This window comes from Neoarius graeffei, chromosome 1, assembly GCF_027579695.1.
Source record: "Neoarius graeffei isolate fNeoGra1 chromosome 1, fNeoGra1.pri, whole genome shotgun sequence".
In the NCBI taxonomy this organism is placed as follows: domain Eukaryota; kingdom Metazoa; phylum Chordata; class Actinopteri; order Siluriformes; family Ariidae; genus Neoarius; species Neoarius graeffei.
The window spans coordinates 80,618,492-80,640,314 of record NC_083569.1 but is presented as its reverse complement, the minus strand read 5'-3'; the positions used below and the strand labels follow the sequence as shown (position 1 = coordinate 80,640,314).

At 44.0% G+C, this 21,823-nt stretch overlaps 1 protein-coding gene across 1 annotated transcript in view; it reads right to left on the bottom strand.

The window, feature by feature from the left end:
• Window positions 1-770: 770 nt before the first annotated feature.
• The window catches only part of acin1b (apoptotic chromatin condensation inducer 1b), a 93,196-nt gene continuing 72,143 nt past the window's right edge, over window positions 771-21,823 (bottom strand). The window contains exons 7-17 of the mRNA XM_060936344.1: window positions 14,971-15,109; window positions 9,998-10,043; window positions 9,397-9,527; window positions 8,709-8,855; window positions 8,437-8,605; window positions 8,037-8,182; window positions 5,529-5,636; window positions 2,695-2,802; window positions 2,240-2,579; window positions 1,737-1,834; window positions 771-1,632 (exon numbers count right to left, since the gene is read on the bottom strand). Of these exons, the coding sequence (XP_060792327.1) occupies window positions 1,270-1,632; window positions 1,737-1,834; window positions 2,240-2,579; window positions 2,695-2,802; window positions 5,529-5,636; window positions 8,037-8,182; window positions 8,437-8,605; window positions 8,709-8,855; window positions 9,397-9,527; window positions 9,998-10,043; window positions 14,971-15,109 (1,795 nt within the window). The 3' untranslated portion in view covers window positions 771-1,269. The remainder of the gene's footprint in view (window positions 1,633-1,736; window positions 1,835-2,239; window positions 2,580-2,694; window positions 2,803-5,528; window positions 5,637-8,036; window positions 8,183-8,436; window positions 8,606-8,708; window positions 8,856-9,396; window positions 9,528-9,997; window positions 10,044-14,970; window positions 15,110-21,823) is intronic.

Sequence of the window (21,823 nt, the reverse complement as noted above, 5' to 3'; positions counted from 1 at the left end):
GGTTTGAAGTCTTTTACTCTGAATTGTAAAACAGCAGACTTGCTGTAGCGATAGGAACTTCTTTGAGGTGGAAGACATTACTTTCCTGACCGCAGCACATTTTTATTCACGCTGGGTATTTGTTTTAATCAAATCTCAGGTTGTGTCAAACTATAGCACATTTGAGCACTCCTAAAGGAGATGTCCTTCGAAACCCATTAGCTCAATCCTCAAGGACAGTGAGAGAGAGAGAGAAAGTCATGGGGTTTAATTTACTGCTAACCTTCAAGTAAGAATTAAGTTCAAATATTAAATATTCACCAACAGCCTTTCCTTTAGTTACTTTTTTTTTTATTCTTTATACATTCGGCATACTCAAAATAATCAAAGCAAATAGGATTTTTTTTTTTTAACTAAAAAAAGTTAAAACATCATTAAAACACATTGTTCCTCTCTTCTCTATAACTGTTAGTTTTCTCCCTTCTCAATCGGAGTACAATGCTAAAGAACAGGACTACAGACTCCCAACAGGAGAACACGGGGAGGGACATGGAGGCAGCAGTAGGACGAGAAGAAATAAGACGCGTTAAACACCTGTTATTCTTCATAACAGCACCTTTCTAGAGTTAACACTGGACAGATACGCAGTAGTCAGCCGTTCAGTGCAGCAGGGTCTGGAAAGGGGAGGTCGCAGCCCACAGACACCACAATTAGCCCGAGTCCACGGGCAAAATGTTTTGCTTAGGGACATCTGTTGGTCAACCAAAGTTAATTAATTAAAAGTCTCAGAATGAATAAAAGAATTATTTTATTGGCATATTTGCCACCACAGCTGACTCCAATTAGAATTTATAAATTAAAAAAAAAAAAATCAAGGGCTTAAAAAAAAGAAAATGATGCATTAAAAATAAAATCACCCTGCTGATGTTCTAGCCTTGTTCATGTGTGATTAGGAGGAAATGATTCTGCAAAAACTCTTGATACAAATCTGTTAAGACCAGAGAAACAAACAAACTGCAAAAATCAAAGAAAAAATTTCTACAACAGAAATGGAGCTAATAAAAAAAATATATATATACGTCCTGCAAGTCCTGAAAGAAGGATGTACAGCAGATGTGACCAAATGTGTGTGACACTACCAAATTGTATGCATATGAAACAATTAAGATTTTCAGGGTTGAAACTTTTGCTTCATACTTGGGCCTCAGCTGGCAAGACAGGGCATCGATCTTCCTCCAAGTACCACACACTTGTGATTACACTCACTCACTCACTCTCTCTCACACACACTCAACGTCGTCTGTCCCTGGAGGGGTTGCTGTGGCTTCGTGAGCGTCTGCTGCCCCCCGCTGGCTTGGAGTTGGTGCCTCGGCCTCTGTTGCTCTCTCTCCTCCTCTCTCCCTCTTTCTCTCTACCCCGTTCTCGTTCTCGCTCCCTCTCTCGTTCCCGCTCCCTCTCTTTGTCCTTCTCTCCTTCAGCTGCACGGCTTGAGCCTCCTCCGCTGCTCGCCGCGTTCCCTCCGTCCCTCTCTCGACCTCGCGCTCTCTCCTTCCTTTCTTCCTCACGCTTCTTGTCCTCCTCTTCCTGCAGCTCCTTCCTCCTCTTCTCCCGCTCCTTCATCCTCTCCGCTCGTTCCAGGCTCTTCTGAGTCGCCTGTGGAGAGACAGAGCGTCAAGGGTGTGCCAAAACATTTAAATCTGAAGCTTTGTACATTTTAAGGCTGCGTGAGAGAGAGAGAGATGGAAAGACTGAGTGACCTGTTCTTCAGTAAGCGGCAGCCAGTATATACACGGAGCTGCTTTGGTTTTGCGGAACAGATCATCCAGAAGTTTGGCAGGAGGCTCCTCTGGTTTATCTACAGCAGAAGTGAGAGAAGATCTCAGGGAACATGACACCAAGAGCCAGAAATAAATGCATCTTTAAAAGTGGAACCAAGGCATTTATATACATTTGTATACACTTTCTAATTTTACAAACATTACAATGGTGGCTATTTTACCATATTTTACGAAGTTTTGAATCTACATTTTAGCAGTAGAACTATTCAACACCAATTGGGGAGAGGGGATGATGAAATAAATACATACAATTGCATTGTACTGTACTTGTGCATTTCAATGATAAAGATCTATACACACACACACACACGTACGTACGTGTGTGTGTCTACAAAACAGAACCCCTATGAGAACCACCTGACTTCATCTACATACAATGATAATCACGTTACTCTGAACAAACACACACACAACGACTCTACCTTTTTTCTCCGACTTCCTCTCTTTGCTCTTTCCTCGCTCCTTGCGTCTCCTGTCCCGGTCACGTGACCGTGATCTCCTGGCTGCTTCCCGTTCGTCCCTGGTAAAGTCTCGTACTTTGTCCCTGTCCCATTCCCTCTCTGAGCGTGTCCTTTCTCTGCGCTCCATCTCTCGCTCCCTTTCAGCCCACTGGTCCCTCACATTTGCTGCTGCTCCATCTTTCTCCCTCTCCCGCTCCTTCTCCCGAGTCGGGGGCATGAGAGGGGGAGGGGCAGCGGGGCGGTTCGGGGCTGCAGCGGCCCGTGGGTCTTCACCTGTCAGCAGCCCTTTATGGAAGTCCAGCTGAAGGAGAGGGGGATACGTGATGAGAACGGCAAGAGGCGCAAAGAGCAGTCAGTATGACTTTATTGAATAGAAGAGTTTTGCGTCTGCGTTGCTTAAGCAGAGCTGTGTGTACCTCCTTCTGTTCACAGAAGTCCACCCGGAGCACTTTGGGGTTGCTAGAGGGCCATTTTACACCGTGGAGAGCTTCACGTGTCGCAACAGCCTCCTCCGTACTGGAGTACTAAACCACAGATCAGAACATTACATCAAAGTCAAAGTCCTTCCTGCACCATTCATGGCGCATTAGGCAGCGCCGAGCTCCGTTTCGTAGCCCTCGGCCTCTCGCCTATGTTACATAGCGAGGGTCACAGTGGGGGCTAGTCCTCTGGTAACCATGACAGTTTGATTCCCCACTCGCATCTGTATTGCAGCGTGCCTTGCCAGATGGCAGTAGGCACCATTTTTATGATGGTCTTTGGTATGGCCTGACTGTGAGCAGAACTTGCGATCTCCCGATTGAGAGGCGGACACGCTAACCACTAGGCTGCTCGCTGGTAGAACATTACATCAGACAGGCTCAAACTAATATCAAGTAAGGGGAAAAGTGCAAACTGAAAACTTGTCAGACACTGTTCTCAAATTGTGGAGAGTTTTGAATAATTTTATAGAGGGGTCTGCAAGCTCAGTTAAAAAAAAATGTTTTAATTACTGCAGACCATCAAACTAGCAGTGTTCAGTAGAGTAACATGAGAAAGAAAACTAAACCAACAGATCTGCTTATGTACAGTGGGGCAAAAAAGTATTTAGTCAGCCACCAATTGTGCAAGTTCTCCCACTTAAAAAGATGAGAGAGGCCTGTAATTTTCATCATAGGTACACTTCAACTATGAGAGACAGAATGGGGGGAAAGAATCCAGGAAATCACATTGTAGGATTTTTAATGAATTAATTGGTAAATTCCTCGGTAAAATAAGTATTTGGTCACCTACAAACAAGCAAGATTTCTGGCTCTCACAGACCTGTAACTTCTTTAAGAGGCTCCTCTGTCCTCCACTCGTTACCTGTATTAATGGCACCTGTTTGAACTCGTTATCAGTATAAAAGACACCTGTCCACAACCTCAAACAGTCACACTCCAAACTCCACTATGGCCAAGACCAAAGAGCTGTCAAAGGACACCAGAAACAAAATTGTAGACCTGCACCAGGCTGGGAAGACTGAATCTGCAATAGGTAAGCAGCTTGGTGTGAAGAAATCAACTGTGGGAGCAATTATTAGAAAATGGAAGACGTACAAGACCACTGATAATCTCCCTCGATCTGGGGCTCCACGCAAGATCTCACCCCGTGGGGTCAAAATGATCACAAGAACGGTGAGCAAAAATCCCAGAACCACACGGGGGGGCCTAGTGAATGACCTGCAGAGAGCTGGGACCAAAGTAACAAAGGCCATCAGTAACACACTACGCCGCCAGGGACTCAAATCCTGCAGTGCCAGACGCGTCCCCCTGCTTAAGCCAGTACATGTCCAGGCCCGTCTGAAGTTTGCTAGAGAGCATTTGGATGATCCAGAAGAGGATTGGGAGAATGTCATATGGTCAGATGAAACCAAAATAGAACTTTTTGGTAAAAACTCAACTTGTCGTGTTTGGAGGAGAAAGAATGCTGAGTTGCATCCAAAGAACACCATACCTACTGTGAAGCATGGGGGTGGAAACATCATGCTTTGGGGCTGTTTTTCTGCAAAGGGACCAGGACGACTGATCCGTGTAAAGGAAAGAATGAATGGGGCCATGTATCGTGAGATTTTGAGTGAAAACCTCCTTCCATCAGCAAGGGCGTTGAAGATGAAACGTGGCTGGGTCTTTCAGCATGACAATGATCCCAAACACACGGCCCAGGCAACGAAGGAGCGGCTTCGTAAGAAGCATTTCAAGGTCCTGGAGTGGCCTAGCCAGTCTCCAGATCTCAACCCCATAGAAAATCTTTGGAGGGAGTCGAAAGTCCGTGTTGCCCAGCGACAGCCCCAAAACATCACTGCTCTAGAGGAGATCTGCATGGAGGAATGGGCCAAAATACCAGCAACAGTGTGTGAAAACCTTGTGAAGACTTACAGAAAACGTTTGACCTCTGTCATTGCCAACAAAGGGTATATAACAAAGTATTGAGATGAACTTTTGTTATTGACCAAATACTTATTTTCCACCATAATTTGCAAATAAATGCTTTAAAAATCAGACAATGTGATTTTCTGGATTTTTTTTTTCTCATTCTGTCTCTCATAGTTGAGGTATACCTATGATGAAAATTACAGGCCTCTCTCATCTTTAAGTGGGAGAACTTGCACAATTGGTGACTGACTAAATACTTTTTTGCCCCACTGTATAGTGCCCTCCATGGTTGGGGGGGGGTGGAAAGAGATCCACCTTTTGGTGAAGTAACTTCATCTCACACTTGGGGGGGATCAGACCTTCAATTGATAAATTTATTTAGAGAAAAACATCTCTAGAGATAATTATTTAACAACAAGTGTTGAAAGATTTTTACTAATCTTTACTAGGGGTGCCAATAATCATGGAGAGTACTGCACGTGTCAGTCAAGGTTCATAAAGTCTTCTCCTAACCAACCTGAGATGACATAAGTTCACACCTCAACTCCCTGGATCATTAAGGCATGTTAAAATCAACCTCAGATTTATTAAACGAGGTTTATAGGATACAATGCTATAACGAGTACAGAGGTGAAAACAGTAGTACCAGCTATCTTGAACCAGAAATTATTTACTCTCTCAATGTACTGGAGAGTTTCAATGCAACTGTAATTTTAAAAAACACGCTTTAGAAATGTGTAGAGGAAGCCGAACAGAAACTCCAACATTCTGAAACACAACCAATAAGACTCAAGGAGATCAGAGAGATGACTTGAAAAAAAAAAAAGTGAAAGTGGCCAACTGACAAAAAGACTCACCGTCACATAGCAGTGGGATTTGATCTTATCGATCCAGAAGCCGTCCTCCACCACTGTACCGGTCCGATTCAACAGCTCCTTTAGCTGGCCTAAAGTAAACGGGCGAACCTACACACACACACACACACACACACACACACACAGAGAGATGGTTAGTCAGACATGAATATGCTTTAAAACACTCACAACCCTTCTTTCATTTCATAAGGCCTTCCAGTACACTGATGGAGCAGGGATGATAATTTTCCACCGATCGGCAGATTTCCGACTTTTTCAGACCAAAATGATCGTTTTTGAGCGTGCGCGCGCAACATTAAGATCTGCATCACGCATCTTAGAATGTGCGCGCGTGAGGGAGACTGTGTGCTTGTTCATGTAGCGCATGCCAGACAAAGAGCATCCTGATTGGGTTACTCAGCAAAATAAGCCAATCAGCTTTCAGTGTGGGCGGGCTTTTATCTCTTTTCTCGAGGACTGGAGTTTTCAGCTGAGTCAGTGCAGCCTACAGGATCGGCATGGCAGAGAGAGCACGCGCGCGCCCCAAAAAAACAAAGCACAAAACCCACTTCAGCTCAGATTACACAAAAGAATCTCCCTGTCTAATAATAAAGAAAATAAATAAATAAATAAATAAATAAAATGGCCAAAAATCATTAGCCCCTGGAACCCCTGGGCCCCGCCCCCCTGGGCCATGGGCCCCCCTGGTTTTTTAAGACTTGAAATATTTTTCATTCTCATCCCTGATGTACTAAGCACCATCATACAAAAGAAAGTGCTGCTTTACTTAAACATCAGCAAGGCTGGGATTCAGTTGCACGAGGCCACAGTCCAAGTGCCGTAGCTCATCACCAGCCATGCTAATATTCAGTACAAGAGCACAATCTTAATTGTGATATTGCTTTTAGACAGCAGGTATGTATATAAACAAGAAATTAATATGGAGTGATATTTTGGACACATTATGGCCAAGTGTTCCGCTTATTTTTGCTCCACAAGTGGACATGAATCCCCAAGAAGCCACACTGACTCAATAGCACGTCTGCTAGCTGGCTGACATACAATCAAATTAGTGAACCAGAACCAACTGTTGTATAAAATCCATGGATTTATCAGAATCCTCCCAATTTGATATTACAATATTTAAAAAAAAAAGCCTCAGTTTGCCAAACAACCAAGTGAATCTTGTTTGTCTTGTATCAAGTTGTATGAACCTCAAACACTGAATAATTTGAGTGCGAGTTTGTTGACACAGTGTAGCTGGATGTGTGATAAACTATTCATCCAAGGCCCTTGCTACATATTTTGCTGATGGAAAAGCTGGATTGCTCAGCAAGTAGATAGGGATGCCTCCACTGTCAACAACTCCAGTCCTTCTTATTACTAATTTTCCCTCTCTCAAAAAAAAAAAAAAGACCCCACACACACCCCAGGAATGAAGCTACCAAAGAACTCTTCTAAACATTTACCCTTGCTGTGACCTTGACCCAGTTTGGATCAATTCCAAAATGTAATCTGTTCATCCACTGGTTACGATGATTCCACATTAATATCACAAACATTAAACTGCTCTTTGTTACCCCTTTTCCACCAAATCAGTTCCAGGGCTGGTTCGGGGCCAGTGCTGGTGCTGGTTCACAACTCGTTCAACTTGCGAGCCAGCTGAGAACCAGTTTGCTTTTCCATAGCTCGCGGTGCTAAGGGAAGCCACGTCATTACGTCGCTGTATACGTCAGTTACGTCGCTACGTTTGCTTAAACCTTGGCGCGAATATCGAAGCAAAAACAACACGGAAGAAGCAGCAGCAGCAACAACAACAATAAATGACTTCACATTTGTACAGCTGCTGCTTCTCGCCGCTTAAAAATGGCGATCTTTCGCAGTCTTGTTGTTGTTGGTCTTAACAACTCCGCCCCCCCGCTGACGTAAGCGGTTCTTTCCTCTGGCCCAGCAGAGAGTTGGTGCTAGCCTGGAACCGGTTTTTCTGGCCCAGAGCCAGTTCTTTGTCAGTGGAAACAGAAAACCCGGTTCCAATCTAAGCACTGGCCCCGAACCAGCCCTGGAACTGCTTTGGTGGAAAAGGGGCATGAGATGAGCGAGAATCTCGGATGTTATACAGACAGATGACCAACCTGAAAACAGCTACCTAATGGTAGAGGCATGAATATAAACTCTGCATATTTATCTGCATGAAAATCTTAACATACATAAATTATGGCTCCGAAACTAATCAGTTTCCCCTTTACACTTTGTACTCCAATAGTATGCATGTGTGTCGTTAAACATCTATGGGCTCTGTGTATTTTTGATGTCCAAGTCCACAATTGTTTGGACTGAGGAAGGTCGATGACCAAAAATGTTATGCTGCTTTACACTTGCAAACCTCTTACTCTCCCCCCACACACAATGCATTAAAAATCCATTACATAGAAAATTCAGCCCTCCATGGTGTACAAGTTTCCAATTTTTTTAAAAATTACAAGTCCATATTACTCACGCGCACACACTCACCAGGTTGCAGACATGGATGATGTTAGATGCTTTGCTGCGTGGAGGTGAGAGCTGGCGGCCTGTACGCACCGGGTCATCGATGGTGATTGACACGGCCACTTTCTGTTGACTGATGGAGCGCCGCACCACTGAGTCATTAGGGGTCACTGGAAAAAAAAAAAAAAAAAAAAGACAAATTAAAGTAAGAAAATGATTCAACCGAACCATCCATCAGAAGCAAGGACCAGCTTTGAACAGATTCTTGAACAGATGGAAGACTCCTCCCTCCTGGTACAAACTTAACGGCACGGAGACCAAGATCCGATACCACTGTGATCGCAAACCCATTAATGCATCATTAACTGCGACTGTAAAACAAAACTTGAACAGACGTTAACAACAAAGTACTAAAAATAGTCACCCTTCTTAGTGTCACCCTCCTGTGTTTCCATGGCAACCTCTGATGAGCTCTCCCGCCTCTGTTTCTTGAGGGGTGTCTCCTTCTCTCCTTCTGTCTGCTCTTCATCCTCATCTTCCTCCTCCTCCTCCTTTTCTTTCTGCCCATTCTCTTGACTTTCAGATGGAACCACCTAAGGTACAGAACAACAAAGTTCAGTCACATGGTGCTTGTATTTATTTTTTTTCCTGACAGTGTCTGGGTACTGCGTGAGATCTGTCAGACTGATAGTGTACCTGTGTTACAGTACGTCTGATCTGAAGCCCTTGGTCTTCATCACGCTCAGGCTGCTGACCCGAGTCCTCATCCCCAGAGAAATGACCCTCATCTGGGTGCAGGTCCACAACAGCCTCTTGCAGGGGCTTAAGATCTGGGATTAGAGACTGAACACACACAAAAATCACACGGTCACAGGGCAACACTTAATATTAGTCTGCAGGTATCACGGATTCAGTCACATGCTTTTCAAGTCAGTGCGACATTCATCTACTTATTTAAACACGGCTCTCTTTTATCCAGAACAAGGCAAGCAGAGAAAGTAGAAAGCCCACAGAGATGAACACTGCTTTGGGGAAAACTACGAAACTTACCCCACTGACCAGCACGCTGTGAAACTATAATGAAGTAACTATTTTAGTTGGCTACCCAAGATCATTTGATTAGTTTGTTCTGGAGGCAATGTGCCATTTATGATGGCACAGAATAAGCACGGTTTACACCACAGCGTCAGCAACGTACGGGCCTCAATCAGGAATTCACAGTGACTTTGGCTGACTTTCGCCAAAAGACATGCAAGTTTTTCTTCTCATAACACTTCCACAACACAGTAGCAGATTATTTATAGCCCAGTCGTCAAAAATACTTGGATCACGTCCTTTAGGGACTTGATCATTACTACAGAACCATGTATAATTAATCTCATACCTTCAGTGATTCAGTGGTGATGCTGATGGATGGCTTTTTGGCAGTGACTGCTGTACTGGAGCCCCACCTCCTCTTCCTGCCAGCTCCGCCCCCAGACTCCGCCTCCACTGCCGCTCCCTCTGGCTTAGCAGCTACAGTGTAAAATGGCAGCAAATTTACATGTGTATAAGCACGGAGCATCAAAACCCCAACGCATCCTTCGATCTGGGGCTTCACACATGGTGTCTGCAGTACCGAAGACTTTCTTCAAACTACTTTACATGCAATTTAAGACCTAATTTGCAATAAATGACCAAAAATGATAAGACAAAACAATCATTCACGTATCATGCCATCCAAGTGTACAAACTTTACAGCATAATCTCCAGAATGTCTGCTGGCAGACAGATTTTAAGCGCCCAGAGGATTTGGCGGTTTCCAACCACGTCTCCTGGATTTGCCCATGTCTAGCACCTCTGTGCATGCTAGATAATTCACCAGCAGGTCGTGGTGATTGACCACGCATTATTCCGACAAATTAAGACTTAGAGACACCCTGTTACAGAAAGCCAACACTGTCATTCTTAATAAAATAATAATAATAATAATAATAAACACTTACTAGTAAGTGAAATCTTGCGTGCAGCAAACGCTTTTGGAGTAGTGCTCTGAAAAGACAGAGGATGACCAAAAAAAGAAAAGAAAAAAAAAAAAGATCCAAGTGGGTTGAGGAAGGACAAGACAGAGTGAGGGGGGACACAAACACCGGGAGGGAGGAACGGTGGGAACGAGGGAAGGGAGATAGAAGAGAAGGAAAAAAAAAAGAACAGACATAAAGCTATCAATAAACCAACATTAGATAAATGAATGATTTTACAGACAGAGGCTGTCCAATAAACTGCCAAACTGTCCGTCAAATATAAACTAAAAGTTCCTTATAGTATAGGAACTTACAGACTATGAAATTCATGCTTGACCCATATTTTCTAGTCCAATCCCTGTATAAAATGTCAATAAGGCTATAAAACCTCAACATCCCCAACTTATTATACTGTCCTTCACACACAAAATAAAAGCTTTTAAAAACAAAATCAACCCTCAATTTTAACCAAAAAGGCACTACGTCTGTTTATATAGATAAATACATCTTGGGTTTAAAAAAAAAGGGTATTTCCTGGTACCATTGACACCTGATTCCTCTCTTGCTTGGCTATGGCCCAACCGCACGGCAGTGTGCACTGTATCTAGGCAACAAAGGTCCAATCAGAAGAGGCTGAGGAGTGAGGATGAGAAATGCTCACAAACAGAGCGTGCTGATTGGCCGGCTGATTTGGAACTGCCTTCAGACTTTTACTTTTGTTGGGAGTGATTTTCAAAAGTGTGGCTTTTTAAATGTGATTTCTGAGTCGAGACAAAGTCTTTGGCGTGATCGTGATTCCTTAGGAATCAGAAACAGTCTTTGTTTCAGAGGGAGATGCTTTCGAGAGGGATGATACATTCAAGGCTCTCTTGTAAATACAGTCTCTGTGGTGTCCACATAGAACAGCTCTCCCATTTCATTTTACACAGCATGAGAGAGCGCATTCGGTGTAACGTTACAGTCTAAATGCATCGCTTTAATAAAGCAAAACTAGTCCATAATCCATCTGGCAGATAGTGTATTCCACAATAGCATGTGGTTGAAGGGCATTTTAAGCTCCAAGCTGATGCTGATTAAAGTCCTTAGTTATTTCCCTTCAGGCAGACACTAATCCACTGAGACTGGGTTACATCACAGGCTGAAGAGTGGACTGAGCACACACTGTCCACATACTCCCTGAAAATATGCAAGCTTGGGCTTTAAAATGGGCCACATCCAGACACCACCTTGATTAACCTTGAGCTCATGATGGTTACTGATATTCCGGAAAGTTCACTTGTTGTCTGGGTCCTCAAAAAAACAAAAAACCATCAGTGCCCTCTGTCAGACTGTGCAGATGTAAAATCGCTGGAGCTGGGTTATCAATCTCTCAGGAAACAACAAACGAGTCCATGGTTAATGCTTAGCCCTGAAGCCTTGTTCATGTGTTCTAGCAGAGCATTGTCACGCGCAGCTCTGCTCATTAAAGCACTGAAGATCGGTCTGTATGAGGTGCGAGAGGGCAGATCAGAGCTGATGCTCAGAAGGTGTCTGAGTTCTTTCAAGTCCATACATGAAGACATGCCGTTCAGTGAGCAGGACAAGCACACAGGCAGCCATGGTGCTTCAACCACCGCGTGCCTATCAAGCTGTGTAGAAAAGTCCATATGGCGTATGAGCCGACACTGGAGCTGTAGGTGGACCACAGAGGGTGGGATCGGAGGAGGAGCCTTGTCAAAATGGCTGCCACCTCGACCCACCCAATCGACTCTCTAGCCTTCTCCCATGCAGTCCTATCAGGGGCCACATCAGTTTGTGTAGTGAGCAGCGTGGCCAATCATCCGCCAGGATTCCATCAGGTGAAGGCTAAGTGTGCGGTGGTGACTCTGCCTGAGGGGGCTAGCTCATAGCTCGGCACGTGATGGAGGTAGAGGAGGAGAGGTGGAGGTAGTAACGCAGGTACCAGTATGAGCAATGGAAGAAGGGAGGGCACCTTCATAACAAAGCAATCAGTGGGTTTTTAAAAAAAACACAACAGTTCATACCACTAGATTCAGACAGAGGAGCAGCAGAGAGAAAGAGAAGGTGTGACAGAAGAAATGGCAGGATAACAGGAAAAATGTGAGGAAAAAAAAAAAAGCAGAAGAGGAAGGAATGACAGAGCTAGTGAGAATAAAAGAAAGAAAATCAAGAAAGGAGGTAGAGGAGAGTCTGGCTATCTCTCACTATACTGCATTAGGTTTTTTTGGGGGGTTTTATTTATTTATTTATTTTATTTTTTTTAAAAAGTACTCTCTCACACACTCCCTCTTCCTCTCTCACCCACACACATGGGCTGTTCAACAACTTCAAGATGGCCCAATTTTGAAATAGTTTAATACATCAACACAATAAGACACCTGCTTTGATCCCTTTCCATCTTTAGTTTCTGACTCTAGGCCTGCATTTCTAAGCCCATAAAGTCCTGGCTGATGATTTAGTCAGTCATCTAAAGCCCTGTTCAGATTCGCTAAACTAATCAGGACGACATCTTTTAAGTTTCTGCACGTCTCCTCTGTGATAACTTCCTAGCCTACGGACAGCCAAAAAAAAAAAAATTAGCGCATGAGGAGTGAGTTTCTCATGGGTTGTATTTTCTACAGACCCAGATGTTTGTCACACAGTCTCTCTATTCACAACATGTCATCCAAGCGGCACTGATGTAGAGAAGAGATGCTGGTACTTTTCAGTTTGGGGCGAACAAAATTTCAGCACCAATGTGAAAGCAAAATCACAAAGTATAGACCCCTTCGCAGGAAACGTCATTCATACGCAAGAGGAAATTGCGCGCGCAGCCTGGACCCAAAAAAGACTCAGTGACGGTAGAGACGAAAAGAAATATTTGGAAGAAATGCCTAGTTGTTGTGTTGTCGGGTGTCAGAATCGTCGCAGTGATGGGGTTAAAATGTTCAGAATTCCAGCAGGATCTCACCCGTTCCAAAAAAATCGCAGACGTCTCTGACTACAAGCCATCAAACGTGTAGACTGGGATGAAAGCACCATCAAAAATGCACGGGTTTGCAGCGCCCACTTCATCACAGGTAAGATCAGGCTATTTATTAAATCTTTCTTTTTTATTCTTTCTAGTCTTCGTTTATTGATGTAGCAAAATACTTTGGTAACATTTGTCTGATTAGCTGGTCATAGTTACACAATGTAATGAATATTGTTAGCATGTTAACTTAGCTTTGCGTGCAATTTTGTTTGTAGGAGAGCTCTCGCTTGACTCAAGCAGTCCAGATTTTGTGCCATCATTATTTGTGTATGCCGAAAATCACAATTTTAAAGCAAGGATGGAAAGGTAAAATTGTGCGCCCTCACTCTAAATGCCAACTTACGCTGACTGCTGTAACCTAGCTCCCGCCCCGTTCAGTTTCATTTCTGCTCTCTGCCTCTCGCTTTTTACGCAGCTCTGATTTCTCTTAGCTGCACTCTTTACACTATCATTCCTTTCATGCCATTACCTCCTGCAAATTGCTGTTTAGTGTTGGGATTTGCTGTTGTAGCTAAAGCCAGGACATGCAGTTAGGTTAACGTGGGGCGGCCTTGGGCTGAAGTGCCCTTGAGCAAGGTACCGAACCCCTGACTGCTCCCCAGGCGCTTTGGTGTGGCTGCCCACTGCTCTGTGTGTGCATGTGTTCACTGCTTCAGATGGGTTAAATGCAGAGGATGAATTTCACTGGAAAGTGACGAATAAAGGTTTCTTCTTTCTTCTTCTTCTTTCACATTGCCATCACATCACTGGCATAATTTGATTAAAACAAAATGAATATGAATGTCCCATTGTTAATCAAGTTGTAGTCTCGCTGTAACCAGAATGTTGATGGCAGGCTACTTTTGTAAATAGGGTTTTTTTTTGAGTTTGACATTTTTTGTAAATAGTATGACTGCCTTCAGGTATCAGAGGAAAACTTACTAACATCGTCCGTCCACTCTTTAATTAAATGCGGATCCGGTAGGCGATGTCCACTTGTTAGAGTTAACTTATTTATGTAGCATTCTCGATCTTGTAATGACAATTGTTTGGCATAATCTGACAGCTTATAATGCCGGTCTATGGGCAGCGCCATTGTTTCTGGGTCCAGGCTGCGCGCGCATCCTGGCAACGGTCGGTTTGTTTACAAACATGCGAAGGGGTCTATACGAGAAGCTTTTATTTTTTCCCCTCCCATTTGATGACCAGGGCAGAGTTTAATATCTAGCAAGACTAAATAGGGCAAGTAGTAGCAGTCAAGCAGTAGCAGTATCTGTATGGGACAAAAATTATCACCCAACTGCAGAGTTTCGAGAAACACAGTAGGGTAAAGTTGGCCTGTAATTTTCTTCGAGAAGAAATTACCTCAAGACCCCTTGCAAATTTAATTCCATCCAAACGGGGCTTTAAAAAGATGGTAACAACTAACGAAGTAATAAAAAGGTTTATTTTATAGCTTTGAGAGGAATACAGTTTAGTCTGTTCAAAAGACATTCCGTACATACCTAGGGGTTTGCAAATATACTACACACACACATGGGCTGGCCTGCTTCAAGAACACATCAAACCCTTCTGCTGACCCACGTCTTTCTTCGGTCTCCCCCTTTCCTCCCTCTCCTTTCCCCCCCACCCAGCAAGATGCAGAGTGTATCTAATTTCACACACAGTCAGCCAGCCTCAACCCCTGACAATATAATAACAGCTACAGAAAGAGGGGGAGAGAGTGAGGGAGGAAAGCTTGCTCCGAGAGAGATACTTTTACAGCTTTAAAAAAAAACAATTTTCTGGCTCTTAATTTTGTCCATAACTCTTCAGCTAATAAAGTTTAGATTTATGTTTGCCAAGCACTACATCTCTTTAAAAAAAACAATAAGCATTTGTAAATGCCAATTTGAATACATTCAATAACGTAGCCATACACCCTGCCCCTGCTCCTTGGCATCTTTCCAGAGGGTCTCATTACCTCATCAGGACGGGACTCGCTGGTCTCAGGCGCCTCCTGTGAGGCAGGATGAGCCAGTGCACTCTCAGACTCCGGCTGTTCCTGGAGCTCCATAGAGACAGGACCTGTGGGCTCAGCAACCGTGGCCTGCTTTACATCCCTAGAGAGAGAGAAAGATGCAGAGAGAGAGGGAGAGAGAAATGTGACAATGACTGCACCGAGTGTTACATCATCACAAGGGGGAGTGTGGAAAATATGAAAAAAGTGGAATGTAGGAGAAGACCGACCACAGAGGAAAAAAAAAAAGGGGGGGGGAGGAGAGATAGTGAAATAGATAGGAAATACAAAGCTAGAGCTCTACTCTCTGTAGACCAGCAGTTTCCCTGAAGCTCAAACTAAATGAAGCACTGAGTATCTGACTGACCCCGCATATCAGCTGAGAATTAAAACAACTGAGAGATGTGAAAGACAGAAAAACAAGAGAGTGTGAGAGAGAGGAGGTAAGGTGACTGAGGATAGTGATCTGGGTTACTATAACTATAAATAACTCAGCAGCTAAATGACACCCAGACATGTCAGGGTCAAACACATATCCACAAAGACAGGATTACACACACACGCGTCAAACAACTCTAACATATCACAGCAGACCAAAAATTCATCCTTGTATCAATGAAAAATTCATCCAACCTCACCAACCACTTCCAATTAATGGTCTAACGACTAAATGGATGAGAGCAGGAAAGCATCCAACACAGGCAGACAACAGATGTTCGTGAGAAATGGATGCCAGGGACAACAGAACAAAATCAATAAACAATAGCATACGCTATCAGGGCAAGAACATCAAACCTCATTTAGCCATTACGTCGCTCTGTTAGCTGGAGATCTGCTGGCCAAGGTAATCGCAATTATAGCTCCTTTTAAAGTGCCATTCCACCATTGGATTATTCTTTGGCATAAAATACAATATATTTTATGACAACATGACTAGACAGAGAAATCTTTTAGCTTCAAAATGATATATCAAACATAATTTGACAATGACAAGTATATTAATTTTGCGACCAAAGTCACCTACCCTTTTAATTTCCGCGCGGTAGTGAAACGTGATGTCATCGGCAGGTTCCCCTTCTTGTGTACCACGTCACGTGTGACGTGGCACAGATTATCAGCAATGGCGGATAGAACACGATTGTCAGCTTCGGAAAAGAAGCGAAGGAAAATAGCAAGTGATGCCCAAAGGAGACGGTCGATGGTGAATATCGGCACAGCAATCGACAAGTGGAAATCACGTTCTATCCGCCATTGCTGATAATCTGTGCCACGTCAGAAGGGGAACCTGCCGATGACATCACGCGCGGAAATTAAAGGGGTAGGTGACTTTGGTCGCAAAATTAATATACTTGTCGTTGTCAAAAAATTATGTTTGGTATATCATTCTGAAGCTAAAAGATTTATCTGTCTAGTCATGTTGTCATAAAATATATTGTATTTTATGCCAAAGAATACATCCAATGGTGGAATGGCACTACCGCTTGCGCTACTCTTTCTACCACAGACAAACACACCCCTCCTGCTGTTCACCTCAATACCATGAACAGGTGTGCCTCTGAGACGCAACAGGGGTCCCCCTGCTATCATGGGTTCGTCTTTACGCTCAAAAAGGAGACGTGTGCGCTCGTAGCTGGAAGACAGAAAACAAATGGTCTTGGGAGGTAAAAATCAGGCAGTACAGAAAATCCAAAAAATCACTGGCGCTGAAATAAACTTGAATTCAGTCCCATTTCGCTAGGAAGCAGTGCGGCTGTCGTCTCGGTACAGGATATATACATCTGTGGGATTTGCAACCAATGACAGCAACTAATCTTTCCTCCCTGGGGCCTGCACCCCGAACTCCCCCACACCGTCTCCTTAACAACCAAAGGGGCTGTGTTAGGGAGCTGCCCCTTCACACTGAGGGACAGAATCGAGTAACAAAGCCCATTATAAGGTCATCAACTTCAAAGTCTGTAACCTAAAACGGATAAAAAAAACGTATTCAAAAGGCACGTTTGATCTGATCTGATCAGATCAGATCAGTAGTTTCTACAAGTATAAAAGAAGACCTGAAAGGCTTTAACACTGAGCCGAGGAGGAAAATTCCTGAAAGTCTCAGGATTTCCTTCATCTCAAAGTTGAGAAGTAACAAAGCCGGGAGAAGCCACGCGCTGTTTTATGAGGAAAGCTGAGACGCGGCACGATGATAAAGACGACATTAACAAGCCCGTCTTTATCACCCCTTCATGGCTTCACGCCAGTCGGCTCTCTTGATCAGAGATGTGCACATTATCATCCGGAATCTAAGGGCTAGAAATGCCCCTTCCCCCATCGTCAAGGCCACGCTCTTCCTTCCCTCCCTCCCTCCCTCCCACCCGCGACATAAAATAATAATAATTTTAAAAAACCCACAATAATAATAATTCTCCACCGATTTAAAACACGACATCACTCACTCCGCGTGCCGACGTTAAGACCGTCGTAAGCGCTCGGACTGTGTGTGTAAAAGCGCCCGATACCTTCCCGGTGCTACAGTGTAGCAACCGCGCTAGGACATTTCAGCCTTCTCCTCTCTTTCTGTCTCTGTGTGTCTTTCTGTCGCTCGCTCTCTCTCCCTTACCCTCCTTTATTTCCGTCGGACAGCATGTCGACGGGCTACAACTCGATGCGCTACGGTCTTGCGTCTGAATCTGCCGGTCACGGCCGCGTGCGCACGACTCGAAACCGTGGGAGCGCCGAAAGACGGCCGTTTTGTGCAATGCGTCGGTCTACGCGCAGCAGCAGCGCTCACTTAGCCGCCATGTTGAACACAGCTCGAGGGAGTGGGAGGGGTCAGCGAGAGGGCGGGGCCACACTTCCGACTCAGCCACGCACGCCAGGTCGGGGACTGACCGCGCTGAATGCCTGATCAAAAAAAAAAAAACCTACTACTGCCTGTTTCTCGCTGAACAAGCTTTCCTTACATTACTGTAAAAACACACGGATACGCGTTTCTGATAAATATAATCGACAGCCCCAAAGGAAAAAAAAAAACAACCACCACCAACACATCTTTTTCAAAAGGTCATCACCAGAATGATCATGCAAATGGCTTCCGCATATCCGGATCTCGCGCCTAACGTCATAAAACCTCACTGACGACTTCGATCAGCTCGGTTTTTAGCATCCGCGCTCGGAATAAGGTAGTAAACTGTACCTTCCTTGTCGCTGAAGAAGAGTACACTGTTTACCCAGGAAAGTCACTCTGCACTGTCCGTGTTCACCAGTGTTACTCAACACTTACAGCACCAGAGTCACTTTATTTCTATAACTCAGGGATTCCTGGACTGCTAGTGGTGGTGATGCTTTGCTTTACTCACCACACACACACACACACATCAACCCCTTACACCAGCGTATTGTGTTATATTTAATGTCATGTGCTTCATTTGTTCTCCCCCCCCACACACACACACACACAATTTATTATTTTGCCCTGCTATCTTCTCTCCTTCAGTTTTTGCACATCATGTTGACTGGGCAAACTGTCCGAGTTCTCTAATGTTGCCATGGAGAACGATATTTCTTTCTAATATACACTTGTATATAGCTAGAATAATAACCAAATTCTAATCTCCTCACTTTTTATGTTTATCTTTTACCTCAAAAAGGTCCAGACCAGTTTACTCTAAAAGATATATGTACAATCCAATTACATCCTTCAGTCTTTTTTTTTTTTAAAAGGTGTACAATATCCATATTCTCAGATGAAAGATGTACATTAAAAGGTACAAAAGATAAAGGAAAGGTACAGGTTATTACCATCCCCCCCCCCCCCCCCCCCAAAAAAAAAAAAAAAAACCTGACTGCAGTCAACTGGATATACAGTAAGTGTACCTATCATCATTACCAACCACTAAGTTACATAAACTATAATTTCACAGCAGATCTGATATAAAAATAGCTCATGATTCATGATGGTGCTGGCCAGAGGAGGACAGACTCCCCCTGCTGAATCTTTGTTCCAGCCCGCTCCATCTTATAGAGTTTATCTTGTACAATGTCAACAGTGGCTTGCTCACTAACTCTGAAGACACGAATATCTGAAAAGAAACTTTAAGACAATCTGGATAACAAACGAAGACAATAGTATATACACTGTAGCTTACCCCTCACAAAAACAAGAACTGTTAAAATTATGGACTACACACTCCACTTCTCTCTTCTTCTAACAGTGGTGCTTGAAAGTTTGTGAACCCTTTAGAATTTTCTATATTTCTGCATAAATATGACCGAAAACATTTTCACACACGTCCTAAAAGTAGATAAAGAGAACCCAGTTAAACAAATGAGACAAAAATATTATACTTGGTCATTTATTTATTGGGGGCGGCACGGTGGTGTAGTGGTTAGCGCTGTCGCCTCACAGCAAGAAGGTTCTGGGTTTGAGCCCCATGGCCGGCGAGGGCCTTTCTGTGCGGAGTTTGCATGTTCTCCCCGTGTCCGCATGGGTTTCCTCCGGGTGCTCCGGTTTCCCCCACAGTCCAAAGACATGCAGGTTAGGTTAACTGGTGACTCTAAATTGAGCGTAGGTGTGAATGTGAATGGTTGTCTGTGTCTATGTGTCAACCCTGTGATGACCTGGCGACTTGTCCAGGGTGTACCCCACCTTTCGCCCGTAGTCAGCTGGGATAGGCTCCAGCTTGCCTGCGACCCTGTAGAACAGGATAAAGCGGCTAGAAATAATGAGATGAGATTTATTTATTGAGGAAAATGATCCAATATTACATATCTGTGAGTGGCAAAAGTATGTGAACCTCTAGGATTAGCGGTTAATTTGAAGGTGAAATTAGAGTCAGGTGTTTTCAATCAATGGGATGACAATCAGGTGTGAGTGGGCACCCTGTTTTATTTAAAGAACAGGGATCTATCAAAGTCTGATCTTCACAACACATGTTTGTGGAAGTGTATCATGGCACGAACAAAGGAGATTTCTGAGGACCTCAGAAAAAGCATTGTTGATGCTCATCAGGCTGGAAAAGGTTACAAAACCATCTCTAAAGAGTTTGGACTCCACCAATCCACAGTCAGACAGATTGTGTACAAATGGAGGAAATTCAAGACCATTGTTACCCTCCCCAGGAGTGGTCGACCAACAAAGATCACTCCAAGAGCAAGGTATGTAATACTCGGCGAAGTCACAAAGGACTCCAGAGTAACTTCTAAGCAACTGAAGGCCTCTCTCACATTGGCTAATGTTCATGAGTCCACCATCAGGAGAACACTGAACAACAATGGTGTGCATGGCAGGGTTGCAAGGAGAAAGCCACTGCTCTCCAAAAAGAACATTGCTGCTCGTCTGCAGCAGGGTTTTACATTAGCACCCGCCCACCCGTCAAATGCGGGTAAAATTCGGCTTTGGCGGGTAATAACTTTAGTCTCACTAGCCACTTTGGCGGGTGGTTTATTCTGTGGTATGACATATTTTAATTGTAGTTTTCTCTGAAGGCATCTGATATAATAAACGTGTTGCAATGTAATATTATGGGCCTACAACTCCCATGAGCCCCTGCATAAACATTGACAACATGTTAAATTGTTTAGAACATTCGTTAATGTCTCAGATAAAATCAATGATACGGTCACCTGCGGTTAATGAACGAAGCAACAAAGTTGTTGACGACTGACAAGAGCACTATGTGGCGGCATATAGCTGGAGTTTCAAACCCTGCTGCTCAGGAAAAAAGGGGCAGGGATGAGCAGGGCCGGAGCAGCATTTTAAAATCACAGAGGTCTGTGATGTGCAAGGCACATGCTGAAAAATTTTCAACATATTTAAATGAGGTGTGAATTACACACCACACGAGATCTCGTCTCATCTCATTATCTGTAGCCGCTTTATCCTGTTCTACAGGGTCGCAGGCAAGCTGGAGCCTATCCCAGCTGACTACGGGCGAAAGGCGGGGTACACCCTGGACAAGTCGCCAGGTCATCACAGGGCTGACACATAGACAGACAACCATTCACACTCACATTCACACCTACGGTCAATTTAGAGCAGACCTGGGCATTTTACAGCCCGCGAGCTGCATCCGGCCCTTTGGTTCATTCTGACCGGCCCGCGTAAGGTTAATTAGAAATTACAAAAACGTATTTTCTAATTTTACCCCATGTATGGACTGAATGTGCATTGCTTTTATTTTGAAGTTGTGTTCAACAAAAACACAATGCGTGCGACATGAACATGACATGAAATTCCACGAAACCTAATCCCGCGATAACTACTTCCGTAATTTGTCCAGACCAACCACAAACTTGTACGTCATCCTTCAAACGGTCCAGCCAATCACATAGTGTGACGTCACCAGCAGGCGCCGGAGCCCGAGCCGATTTGTAGATCTGATACCTACACCGAATCGATGTTGTTGGGAGCAGATCACAAGAAGACTTTAGCCCTCAAAATGTCCGCAAAAAGAAGAAAGGTAGATGCCGAATGCAGGGCTTTCAACAAAACATGGACTGCTAAGTATTTATTTACTGAAGTCAGAGATGAAGCCGTATGTTTAGTTTGCGGAGAGCAGATCGCCGTGTTCAAAAACTACAATTTGAGTCGGCATTACCAGATGAAGCACGCTGAGAAATACCGAAACTTGACCGATGCTGAAATAGCGCGGACATCGGAAGCTTTGCTGGCTAAGCTAGAAAAGCAGCAAGGCTTTTTTACCAAGCGTCACACATCCAGGAATGCAGCAACCAAGACCAGCTTTGTGCTTTCCCACAAAATCGCTAAAAACAGTAAGCCATTCTCAGAGGGGGAATTTGTGAAAGAGTGCTTGGTGGACTTGGTGCTTGATAT